This window comes from Jaculus jaculus, chromosome 11 (genome assembly GCF_020740685.1).
Source record: "Jaculus jaculus isolate mJacJac1 chromosome 11, mJacJac1.mat.Y.cur, whole genome shotgun sequence".
NCBI lineage: Eukaryota > Metazoa > Chordata > Mammalia > Rodentia > Dipodidae > Jaculus > Jaculus jaculus.
Window position 1 is genome coordinate 82020801 of NC_059112.1, and position 13981 is coordinate 82034781.

Genomic DNA, 13981 nt, shown 5'->3' on the forward strand with positions numbered 1-13981 from the left:
CAGCCCAGTATCTACTTGTTACCTACCCGTAAAATCTCCCTGCAGATGTAGGCAATCCACTCTTCCTTCAACGTGTTGCCTTTTGTGTTCTTGATCAGGTCAGTGACAGAGCCAGCACCACAGAACTCCATCACCAACTGGTAAAGGAAGGAAACAAGCCATTACCATAGTTACACTGCACAGTACTCATCAACTTGTATGTTCTAGTAAGAAAGATGTCTTCATAAAACATAAACTTTGATGTTTATTTAAACTTTTATCTTAGTTTCTTAGAAAGATGATAGGAAGAAAAAAAGAATTCTTAAGTTTTTTGACCTGTTGGAAGTCAAGGAAACTTCCCATATCATATGTATAAACACATACACACACATAAAATTAGAGAGAGAAACTTACCATATTGTATACAGATATAACTTTCCATATTGTACAAATATATACATATCTCCATCTTTGTATACACACATATGTATAATGATGTCAAGAAGTGGCTCAGACAAAGTTGAAAATATCTTTATTTTTACTCAGCTACTGAACTCATGTTTCCCAAAGAAGTAGTAGGCTCATTCCCTCCACTTCTCTGTCCCAAGAACTCCAATCCTCCAGTCCATCTCAAGCTGGGATAACAGGGTGCATGCTGTTTATGTTATTAGTCTGGACTTGGCACTATAAGCTGTCAGAATAGGGACTATCTGTTTTTAATTAACTCCAGCAAATGTTCCCAGGAGGTTGGGCCCAACAGATAAACTCAATAAACAATAAACTCTAATTTAGCACCTTTCATCCAAAAAGCTCCAAGCACTCTATAAATATAAAGTCATTATAGTATTCAGCAACTTTATAAAACAGGCAGAAAATAAACACTACCCTTACTTAATGACCAAAGAGGACTAGATGAAGAAAAGACATTTAGATACTTTCACACCCATTTTGTAGGCTAGGCAAAGAACATCGATTTCATTCTTTCTCCTTTAAATCATTTTCAACAAGTGCCTCCTGATAAAGTACTCCCATTGCTCTTTTGTAATTATACAGAAAGAAGCTTTTTTTAAAGAATGATTATAATCAACTGAGGACTTGATAGTTAGAGGCAGAACCAAAAGCAAGGTGTACTAAAATCCACATGCACTTCTCTGACATTAGCATGAGGGTACTAGGTCCTTCAAGTTACCATAAGGGTGCAGAATCCGCCATGAAACAATGCTTTCTTTTATTTTACACGCTTCATAGGAACTCAATGAAAACTCAAGAAATGAGCTTCATGTGTGACTTTCTAATTCTTGCAGTACATGCAGAGACTTGATTGATAACTGATGAGCGATTTCACACGAGTACTCTTGTTATCTTGCCAGGAGGGTCACTGGAAATCTCAAGGCTTATAGGAAGATTTTTTGGGGGAAGTTTGGAGAGTATGACAATATACTATATTCCACCACCATACAGTTGAACATTTTTCATATGTAATAGGCAAGGAGCTATCAAAGACGATAAAAATCATGTCAAAAAGATTCAGTGTCGATTAAAAAAACTTGCATTCTCCAAAGATAGGATAATTTTGAGCAATGACAAGAACAATAATGGTATTATCTAAAACACATTAAATATACTTAATTAAAGGAACTAATAAGGTAAATCATCTGCCTGATAATAAAACTGGCAAAACTAGAAGAAAACAAAGGCCCAAATTATAATGTTGAGAGCTGGTAAATGAGAGGGAAACTTAAGATTGTATCCTGGCTTTCTTATTCAGATTCTAAAACTCGGTAATCAATCACACACTAAAATATGGAAAATGTCTATTCACAAACATGAGTAGACTGCCTTGTAAATGAGAAAGATATAAGCAACTTAGCAAATTAGCCTCTTGTACCTTTGGAAACATTTTAAAATTTATTTGTAAAGAGAAAGGAGGAGAAAGGGAATGGATATGGGTGTGCCAGGGTCTTTTGCCACTGAAAAAATAATTCCAGATGCATGTGTCACTTTGTACATCTGGCTTTACATGGGTACTGGGGAATTGAAACCAGGCCACCAGTCTTTGCTAGCAGGCACCTTTAACTGCTCATCCATCTCTGCAGCCCTCTTCTGAACTTCTTAATCAGCTAACAGGTATAGGTAGTGATTATTCCCAGCTGCTCATATAAAAATCTAAAAAATTATATGAGTTGCATCTGTGAGGTAGTAGTTCTAACACCAAACCAATCAACCAACAAAACAAACAAACCAAACAGAACCACAAACCTGAATATGCTTCAACCACTAGGTCCATCCAACCAACAAAGTATGGGGAATAAGAGGACTGAGGGACACATTGCATCAGGAGCATGCAACCAGCAAATTTCAATCTTAACTAGTAAACCTGTCTAGACAAATGTGTCATCAGAACTAAAATTCAAGGAGGGAGAAAGAAAGATATGGAAGGAAAACTGAAGGACATAACAACACTTGAAAATTCCTCAACAGATTGAAATGCTTATGCTTTATTTAAACACTGATTTTAAAATTAGCTGTTAAAAGGCTGGGAAGATTGCTCAGTGGGTAAAGTGCTATCCATGAACCCATGAGGATCTGAGTTCTTATCCCCAGCAACCATGTAAAAGTCAGGCAGGGCACGTGCTTGTGACCCCAGTACTGGGGAGATGGAGAAAGCAAATCCTTGGGGGCTTGCTGGATACCTAGTCTAGCTGAATCAGTGAGCACTAGGTTCAGCAAGAGACTCTGTCCCACAGATCAGGTGGAAAGGGACCAAGGGTTACACCCAACGTTGGCTTCTAACCTCTATGTGCATGTGGACATGTATGTGCCCCCAAACATATGAACATGTATATACACTTGCATGCACATGACACATGCAAAAAAGTGGCTTGAAGTTTCTGAGACTACTAAAGTCTTTAATGTACGTGTTGATATTTGTTGAGACTAAGAAACTAGTATTACTGAAGTGTGATAATGGTTTGTGGTTATGAAAAAATGTTCTCCACTTGACATGAAGCTTGCTGGCATTTTTTGTGCAGTAAAGAAAAATGATTAAGGAAGTAAGGTGGGCTGGAGAGATGGCTCAAGGATGAAGTGCAGGGAGCCTGAGATAGCCCGAGACTGACTGAGGCTGAATATCCAGACTGAACAGTTGGATGTGGCCATGTGGGCAGAGACCCAGGAACCACGGGAGCTTGTGAAAAAAATAAATGGAAAGCTCTACTATGGTTTCAATAAGAATAGATGAAAGAATAATGGAGCAGGACACCCCACTTTCCACACTGGCCATTGTAGGTAAGCCCGCCTCACTGTAGGCGAGCAAATGGGGACTACAGGGACACACGCAAGTGCACACACCACTCACACTCCCACCAAGCAAAAACCAGTTTTAAAAAGCTACTGCACAAAGTATTAAAAATATTAACAAATTATATACAAAAGGGTCTAAGGAATATGCAAGAGACTCTTAGAACTCAATGACAAAACCATGCAGCTTAAAGGAGTTTACAAGTGAGCAGAAGAGTCAGGTATGCAAGGTGCATGCTTTTAATTCTAGCACTTAGGGAGGCTGAGGCAAGAGGACTGCCTTGAGTCTGAAACTGGGACTACATAGGTGAGACCCTGTCTCAGAAAAAACAATAAATAGATGAAGGAAGGAAAAATGAACAAAGGACTTGAATGGACATTAAGAAGACATATAAGGGCTGGAAAGGAGGCTCAGTGGCTAAAGTCACTTGCTTTCAAAGCCCACCAACCTGGGTTCATCTAGTACTTGTGTGCAGTGGCAGTATGCCTTGGCGCTCCCATGCATACTCATAACACACACTTGCAAATAAATAAATAAGTACATTTAAAAATAAGACATATAGATGACTGATTTATGAAAAGTCATTTCCATCATAAGTCATTAGGAAAATGCAAACCAACTCACAATGGGCTATCATTTTATACCCCCTAAGATGAAGCTAATTTGCAAGTGTAGATAACTTGGGACCCTCATATATTGCCAATGGTGCATCATATAAAATGGTGCAATGACTGTGGTAAGTAGTTTGTGAATTCCTTAGTAAGTTAAACACAGGATCAATTCAGGACTCGATCATTCCACTTCTTGATTTATGCCCAGAGAATTGAAAACAGATGTTCAAACAAACACCTTTGCTAAAGTATTCAAATTAGCACTAGGTGCAATAGACAAAAGTAGAAACAATCAAAATGTCTATCAACAGGTAGATTATAAGCAAAACAAGCTGTAATAAATGCATCCAACAGAATGTTATTCAGTCATGGAAAAGAATGACTGTTTCATTGTACAACATGGACAGATTGTTAAAACATACAGTTCAGTAGAAAGGGCCAAGCAAAATGACTGTATAGTATACAATTCTATTCATACAAACTACAAAAATTAGATTAGTGAATGCCTACAATAGTGGTAGGGTGAGCTGAAGTGACTGTGTAAAGTTTTCTTTCAGGGTAATGAAGAATTCTGGAATCAGACAGTGGTGATGTTTGTGCAACATTAAGAACTTACCAAAGGTCAATGAATTAGACATTTTCAAGTTGAGGTAAATTTGATGCTATGTGTATTTTGCCAAAATAAAAAAAAAATGTTTTTGTAAGTATGATTTGTTTCAAACCAACTCCAGAGTGGGGCAAGTAGATGCCCATGCAGATGGAGTGGGGCTATCCCCTGGCTTAAGGCTTCTAGGGTGGGCTTGGGCTCCATCTGATGCTATATGTGGAGGCATTCCTCATCCAACAATGTTGGGGAACATGCCATTGTACAGCAACTCATGGCTCAGTGTCAGCAGGATGGCACAAAGACACACACTGAGGTGGAAAGAAAAGAGCACTTTCCCAAGTGAGCAAAACATGTGCCCTTTCTTCAAATCCCATTTTAAGAAACACAGTAACCAAACCTCCTGCAAATGCATCCATGGCTCCTGTGTGAGCTGGAGAAAATGTCTTGCCCATGGGCCCAATTCAGCTGTGTAATTATAGTCCCCACGGAAAGCAGTGGAAGCCCAGCAACTCCAGTCTCTCAAAATTAGATTGGACAAAATACTTTCAAATATTCAGTAAGAAACAATCCAACTCTAGCCAGGCACTAATGCCAGTGATTTCTGCAATTTGCCTCTCCATTCAGCTCCAGCTGAAGGCTGCTAAATTCTTTTCATCTCACTATGGAACAAAACGATTGTTAAATTATGTAATGGGATTTTTAACAAAAAAAGAAAAAGAAAGAAATCAGGACTTGCTAGCAGTGGGTTCCTGCGGCATCATAGCAACACTGATAATTACTGCTACCGCACAATGGGTAGCTTTCCTTCCCACCAGTATCCTCACCCCACTAATAAACAGAGACAGGGATCAACAGGCCAGGCCCATGAGCAGCCAGTCAATAACTTTGCAAAGAAAGAAGAAATAATGGATCATGAGTATCTTCCCTGAAAAATAGTTCTCAAAGACTGTATTGGGGCGGTAATACTCACTGGCATTTACTGAGAACTTACCATGGTCTGAGTGGTTTATGGTTTAGCGACTTATTAAAAATTAACATTGATGAATTATTCTCCTTCCCCCAATTCCTTTGTAAATCCTTGGAAATACCGTTTAATATAGTCTGCAATCTTATCCATAGTGAACACTCATTAAGTACCTACATCAAGGGAGAAAGCCTGTTTCTCTCTCTACTAGCTTTGTGAGCTTACACATGTTCCTTAGCCAATGTGGGTTCAGCAACAACCCCTCCCCACCATTAATATTATGATAAAATACAAAATAACAGTATCAACCTATATAAAACTCCCATAAATCTCAAGATATCTGTATTGGTTATTTTGCTAGCCATTGGTATGTTTGCACTCTCAGAAAAGCAGCAAGATAAGAATTTCTGACTTGGAGGACAGTGTCAATAGCTCCTAGAGGTCCGCCTCACTTGGATGGTGAAGACAGAGTGAAAGGGCGCTAGGCATAGGCATTTCTACCCCTGTTAATGAGGGAATGGCAAGACATTTTGCTCATGTTCATACCACACTGCAAGAATATGCAGCACTATATTACAGATAATCATTCTGTTTGGAAGGTACTGGTGATGGAGGTGGAGAGAACAGCGATATGGAAAAGAACCTTATGAAAACTCATAAATATCAAATAAGTAGGTCAGAAAGTGAAATAACATTCATACCACTGGGGAGGAAGGAAAGGAAGTTCAGTTAAAGGGGAAGGCAGGGGAGGTTTTTAGGCAGATGGGGACCAGTCCTGGAACTGAAGGGAGAATTCTAAAAAGAGCATTGTACCACAAACACTCCCAGAAGGATTGCTGGAATTGCTTGGATAGGGGTAGTTATTTCTGTCTAAATAAAAAAGGTTAGTGTTGGGCTGGAGAGATGGCTTAGCAGTTAAGTGCTTGCCTGTGAAGCCCAAGGACCCTGGTTCGAGGCTCGATTTCCCAGGACCCACATTAGCCAGATGCACAAGGGGGTGCATGTATCTGCAGTTCTTTTGCGGTGGCTGGAAGCCCTGGCGCGCCCATTCCCTCTCTCTCTCTCTCTGCCTCTTTCTCTCTCTCTCTCTGTCAAATAAATAAAAATGAACAAAATTTTAAAAAAAGGTTAGTGTTTGTAAAAACAGTCTTGACATATTTTACAACTTGCATGGTTGATTCTTATATATTTTTGTCAGCTATCTTATATGTCTAAGAAAGTACAAGTCTTTTTCTTAGAGATATTGAAGTAGGGATTGGGGCTGTAGCACATGCCTACCGTGTGTTAAGCCCTGGAATCACTAGCACCACAAAAACAAACAAACAAACAAACAAACAAACAAAAAAAAAGAGACAGGTTAGGAGGAGACATCTTTGCTCCCTAAACCAACAGAACAATGTCTAAGGCACAGTCATCAAATGCAGCTGACCCCAAAGGAGTTTCAGAAACTCTGAAACAGCCCTGAGTTTACCTCTTTACAAGCCACACGGACTAAAGACCTTGGAATAGAATCATGAGATATGGTCACTTCTAACCTTCCCTTCCAACCCCAATAATATCTAAAGTCATTTAAGAAGGTTAATTCTCAGAAGCTAGGGTGATTTGTAAGGCCCCTGTAGTATTCATTCACTTGCTAGTTAATTGGTTTTAGGTTCCTGTAACAAGAAACAAGGCCTCAGGATGGTATTTTAATACTGCAGGCACTAACCCAGAATAACCTGACAGAAGCTTGTTCCTCCCAAATGTCACTCTGCAGTCACCTACGAGGGTAAAATCACCATCAACCGATCCTTTCTCATGATGAAGGGACGTTTTGGAGGAAGGGGGAAGAGAAACAGGTAAATGACAGCGCACTTGAAATGAACCAGGCAGCTGAAGAGCTGCAAAGAAAAGATCACATAGACAACTTCCAAGAACCTGCACTTCCAAAATGAGCCAGCCTCGTGACCTTGAAGGTCCAGAAACCTCAGTGAGGCCAGAGATATTTTTATCGTGTGTGTTTGGGAATAGCCAGTGGAGCCTATCTGCATGATTTATGAAGGTGTGAACCAAACTCCAATTCAGCAACTTTGTAAGAAAAAAAACTCCCTCATTCACTAGAGGTTCTTTAAGTTTCACAATATAAAATGCCTGTGTACAGAAATATAAAAATGTGTTGAATATATATAATATGTATTTACATATATATATTCCATTTATCATTTCAATCAATTAACTGAGATAAAACAAAACCTGGCAATCACAAATGTGAAAAACACTTCCAACAGTTATTTTTTTGTATTCATTTTAAACTAGCATATTTTTTTTTTGGGGGGGTGGACTCTTTGGCTTTTGAATGTTATTTTTAGACATGAATAAAGAATTCTTGGACTATCAATTCTAAGTTGTCTGAAGATAAAATGATGGTTCTTAAGGATGTAGTGCGTCCCAAGCCTTGTGGACAACAGACGAGTTTATGTGCTGAGAATCGAACAAAGCCCATCTGAATATTTTGGGCCAACTGGTATTTTTAGCAACCAGAAGCCTGCCCACAAGATAGGCCCACCCGAAATGCTCAACAGTCTCATGCTTTAAGCACACAGGCATCTCAGAGTCAATGACAGCATTCAAGGAAATGCCAGAGGAGTTAGCCAAGTTTGAGCTCAAATTTCACAGCAGGCAGGCCAGATCCTCCTTAGATTTTTGCTTGGTAGGCAGGAGGAACTCATTCCATGCATTGTGTTCGCACATACAACCATAGAAATTAACGTTAAGGGTGGAAGAAAGCTAAACTCTGCATTGCAGAATGATAAACCAAAGAAAAGCATTATTTTTCTTTCCCTTTTTTTTCTTTTGGGCAGGCATGTGTCTATGTATGTGGTGTGCACACATGTGTGTACACGTCTATGTGTATGGGTGGGTACACGTTGTGTACATATGTGTGGAGAGCCTAGATATTGACATTGGGTGTTTTCCTTAGTCACTTTCCACTGTTCTTTGAAGTATTTTTTGTTTACTTTTATTTATTTATTTGAGCGTGACAGACAGAGAAAGAGGGAGAAAGAGGGAGAGAGAGAGAGAGAGAGACAGAGAGAGAGAGAGAGCGAATGGGCGCACCAGGGCCTCCAGCAAACGAACTCCAGACGCGTGTGCTCCCTTGTGCATCTGGCTAATGTGGGTCCTGGGGAACCGAGCCTCAAACCAGGGTCTTTAGGCTTCACAGGCAAGTGCTTAACCCTTAAGCCATCTCTCTAGCCCTCCACTGTTTTTTTTTAATTTAATTTAATTTATTATTTTGTTAGTGTACAGAGCTGCAGGTTCCATTCATTCTGGCATTTTAGAATACAACTTGTCCTAGTTGACTTTTGTTTCTTATCCCCACTTCCCTTGACCTGGTGTCTTCCATCCTCTGTTACACATGTGTCCTTCTGTCCTTCTCTCACCTCTCTTCCAGTTCTTCTTGTTATATTTGCTTTTTGGTTATAGTTCCATCCTTATAGGTTTTAGTCACATTTTCCCCAGGTTGCAAGCTAAACTCTGTATACCAGAAAGAACATGTACACGTGGTCTTTGTGAGTTTGGGTCACTTTAGTTAATACAATTCTTTCTGGGGTCATCCATTGTCCGGCAAATTTCATAGCTTTACTCTTCTAGAATGCCAAATAGAATTCTCTTGTGTATATGCATCCCACTCTCCTTATCTACTCATCTGTAATGGGCATCAAGGTGGATTTCAATTCTTAACTACTGTACTGCACGTAGAGCTGCGGTAAACATGAGTGCCCAAGTATCTCTATATTAGTGTCTCCACCTTATGTTCTGAGATACAGACTCCATGAATTTAGAGCTCACCAACTGGGCCACAGCAGCTCGCCAGTGAGCCTCGGGAATTCCCTATATCTACCTCCTCAACACTCAGATTATGGGTGCATAACTACCATGGCCACCACTTGTCATGGGTGCTGTTTCCACATTCTGGTCCTTGTGCTTATGCAACAGGGAATTTGCCCACTGAGCCATCTCCCCAGGCCCCCAAATAGAAATTTAGGCTTGCGAATAGGGGAGCAAGTTTTCAGACAGGTCAAAGTGGGAAAAGATAAAACAAAATAAAAGCTAGCCTCAGGATTTACGATGAAGCATCTTGTTAGTTGAGGACCTTGAGAATCACAATATAATTAGGAATGTTTAATCTCCTATTTTAAAGTTTCATGAGTTACATGACAATGGGTTTGATACAGTCTCTTAATGTTTTCTTTTTTTGAGCAATTGCAATAAAATTTGTTTAAGTCCATCCTAAAAAAATTAAAAAAAAGAATGATTACATCAATCATTCACAAAATAACTTTGAGCATACAAAAAAGTCATCTTTTTGTTAAGGTGAAAAGCACTTTAAACCAATTCAAATGGAATTCGTTGGGATCCCAGAAGAAATCAGCTTGCCATTATTTTTTTTCAGAGAATCACCCATCAGTTCATAAAAATGGCTGTATTAAAACTGAACTGAGGCTGCAGAGATGGCCTAACTATTAAGGCACTTGCCTGTGAAAACTAAGGACCAAGGTTCAATGCCTCAGTACCCACGTAAGCCAGATGCACAAGGTCGTGTGTGCATCTGGAGTTTACTTGCAGTGGCTAGATGCCCTGGTGCACCCATTCTCTCTCTCTCTTCTCTTTCTCTCTCTGTCCATCTGCCTCTCTCTCCCTTTTCAAATAAACAAATAAATAAATACTTTAAAACAACTGAACTCAGGACCTTGCAAGCTATTAACTTAGGTTCATCTTCTACTGTGTGTTCACACAGACATGTGATGGCCACAGAAATGGTTAACAATCTCTCTTACTATTTTCTTTTCTGATTTTTCCAGGTAGGGTCTCAGTCTATCTCAGGCTGACCTGGAATTCACTGTGTAGTCTCAGTGTAGCCTCAAACTCATGGCAGTCCTCCTGTCTTTGCCTCCTGAGTGCTGAGATTAAAAGCATGCACCACCATGCCTGGCTTCTCTTGCTATTTTCAACACGCCTTGTGCTTATTAAGTTCAACCTTTTAAACATTTCTGCTCACAGGCTGAGGAAACAGATCCGTCAGTAAAGTGTTTGCCTTACGATCATAAGGACTTGAATTAGATCCTCACACATGTGTAGAAAACGGCAGGCATGATGGCGCATGCCTGCAATCCCAGTGCTGAGGAAGCAGAGGCAGGAGAATTCCTGGGGTTTGTTGGTCAGCCAGTTGCTTAATTAGAAAGTTACAGTTCATTGAGAGACTCTGTTTTACAAAAGGTGGATAATGTCTGAATAATGGCATCCAAGGTTGTCCTCTGGTCTCCACTTGGTGCATCTGCAAACTCATAAACACACACTGCCAATATACCTCTAACCAAGTGATCTATGAATGAAGCCCTTTGCCTGTGAAAGTGACAGCCACTGATTAAAACAACTTTTTCAAACCAGGAGGGCATCCTTTCTGATACACAAAACTAAGAGAAATTCTAATTAACTTAAAATGCTCACCTACAGGTGGCTGAATTTTTAATATCATTGTACAGTGATGTCATAAAGCAGCCCAGACTGAAGTGGGCATGAGTTCAGCTACAATGAAATAGCAATAAATATCCCAAATATAGCAGACTTAGGTTTGGGCACTGGGGCTGACATTCAGTGCAGATTCTAAAACGTATACTTCATTGGTAGTTAAATGAGTCAGGTCTTAGATAAACTCATTCCTTATTCTAAGATGACCTTACACAGGGGCTGGGGATGTAATACAATGCATGGAGGTGAGTGTGTGTGGAAGAGGACAAGGGTCCTCGGGCACAAACGAGAGTGGCACCTGTCTTCTACACAACCGGGAAACCTCTGTCATACAATTTGGGATTTCTAGCAAAGTAGGGACATCATCTCATCTATTTGAGATTTCTGGCCCCATAGTTTAGGATCAGTTTATTTTTTAAAAGTTTTCAAGAATCCAGTCTTTAATATGAAACTGCTCCTATTTTCTAATGTTTCTTTAATTAAAACACTCATAATTTATGTGAATCAAACACACACACACACACACACACACACACACACACACACACACTTGATTCTTTGGGCTGTGAGTCCGCAAACTCAGACCCAGTTCAGTGATAACTGTGTATGTATGTGCATGAGTGTATGGATATGTGTGGGGATGCATACAAGTGTGTGCGTGTGTGTGAGTGTGTGTGTGTGTGTGTGTGTGTGTGGAGTGTATGTAGGCCAGGGTTTAATGTCAAGTATCATTGTACTGTTGAAGTAAGACAGTCTCTCACTTGAACCCAGAGCTTGTTACCGACTAGTCTAGTCAGCTTTCCCCAGAGATCTCCTCTCTCTGCCTCCTGAGCATTGGGTTTGCAGGTGTGTGTGCTGCCACACTGGCCTGGCATTTATGTGGGTACAGGCAAACCTGAATTCATTTCCATTCACTCATGCAGCAAGCAATCTACTGAATACATAATATCCCCAGCTCCTCCAATAATCGTTTTCCTGAGACAGAAACTCAGTGCCAGAGTCCCTGCCTCAGCTAAGGCTCGAATACAAATTTGTGAGTGACCAGGTCAAGTCCCAGTGGACTCAGTGCCTCTCAAATGCATATGACCTCTTAACTCTCAAGTCCTCAGCACTGCCATTCTCTTACTGAGCCATGTCAGCCTGCCATCTTACTTGACCACTCTACATTTCAGGAGCTAATGAGAAAAATGTATTTCCTTGTGAACAATAGTCTAGCACTCTGATTGTTATGGTGATCTCAAAGGGACAGCAAGGTGTACACGGAAGGCTGTCTTCTGGATACAACATGGTCATTACACTTGGGAACTCAAGGCAGCTCTGATTTCCTTCATATGATTGATGCTTTCAATATTCCATCATGGATGGATAGGGATTCATGAGACCTCAGACCTTCTACAGTAGCCAGTGGCAACTGGTGATTGCTGGGAGAGGATGGGTCATATGGTCACTGGTGGGTTGCCCATTCTCCGGTAAATAACTTCTCACCCATGACCTTGCAAGTGACCCTAATTTAACTTAGTGGATTATAAAAAGGGCATGAGATGGGGATTAAATGTGAACCTGGGGTTTAGTGGGAGGAGGAACGAAAGAGGGTAATTGGGGAGGAGTGGTATCAAAGTGCATTCTATACACATGTGAAAATGTCAATAAATTTTTAAAAAGAAAAAAAGTGTGTTTTATGCTTTGATTTTAGAGAAATTAGTCTATTTCATGGATAGCAGGTCTCCCTGCCTCCTGGCATTAGCCTGGCTTGCAGCAAACCCGAGGCACCTCACAGGCCTGTGACAATGAGATGGCAGGGCCGGGTGTCAGAGCACCACTTGTTTCCCGGAGATCAGTATCTTTATTGAAAGGGATCCCTTTTTTGATTTCCGGATCGGGCCCCAAGCAGTTGATAAAGGAAAATTACATGGCCATTATCAGAAGTAGTCGTGTTTCCACAAAGAGCTGGTACTAAACAAGAGCTTATCTCTACAATGACTGATAGAATTCACGCGGATTATGATTCAATCACACACCTGCAGCAACACATATATTGCCTGGTGAGATATTAGAGCCCTCTGAGCACCAGCCATGGCTCAAGGAATACCTGCGGCCTAGTTCATGGAGTCAGTCTACACTCAGGGAATAAATGTTAGCACCTGCTATTCTTTGTTGTACAGGCTAAGTTTTTATGCATTACATAAGGATATTTTATGATATTGAAATAATGGCAAACTACTACTAGTCAAAACCATAAATATCTAACGATAGACCCAAAAGGCCTACTACACTTTTCAGAATAATATATTTCTCCAACTTCATGGCAGTCTTACTAATAGCTAGCAGGACTTCTATCCCCTTTGAATACTGAGGAAAGTGAGGAATAAAGATTAAAGTTAAGTTGACATAAAGTCAACCAAAAATTCTACTCCTATCTGGAACACCAACCTTTGAAAATGGAACATTTTTCATGATCAAAAGGAGAGAAGAATTTTGTTGAAGGGCTTGATTCTGACATCAGACAGCACAGAATGGTGACGAGCTGGTCAATGAGTGATGATGACACTGGATTTTTAAATTTTAATTTCTCTGAGCCTAATTTCCTGATCTGCACAATGGAGATAGTGACACTTAATTTGTAGAGTGGCTATAAAGATCTACTTAAATAACATGACAATGTTATTGTCAAAACATTATGATATAACATGAACAGAACTTAGCATTATAAGTAGGTAATAAGTACTATCTAGTGTTGTCCTCATTAATAGAAGTTGGCACAAATCTAGTTAGGCAGTGGCCCTGGAACAGGAAAAACTATTATATTCTGTCAGCAAATACCCACCAAATTGTGATCTAATAGTAGCTACCTGATGATTGTGTTTCTATGTTCTTTACTACCCACCCCCGAAGTTCCTCATGAGTTTGTTACCATGTAGAAATGCAACTAGGAAGAAAAAGATTCTTCCCCTCTGCCAGGAGGTCTTTCCTAGCCTTCCATCATCCTCAGTGATTTGGAAGCAGTTGGA

General features: G+C 40.2%; 1 protein-coding gene across 2 annotated transcripts in view; it reads right to left on the reverse strand.

The window, feature by feature from the left end:
• Tnik (TRAF2 and NCK interacting kinase) overlaps positions 1–13981 on the reverse strand; it is a 429300-nt gene that overhangs the window by 146119 nt on the left and 269200 nt on the right. For both annotated transcript variants that reach the window (XM_004652342.2, XM_004652341.2), the window contains exon 5: positions 27–137. In XM_004652342.2, the coding sequence (XP_004652399.1) occupies positions 27–137 (111 nt within the window). The remainder of the gene's footprint in view (positions 1–26; positions 138–13981) is intronic.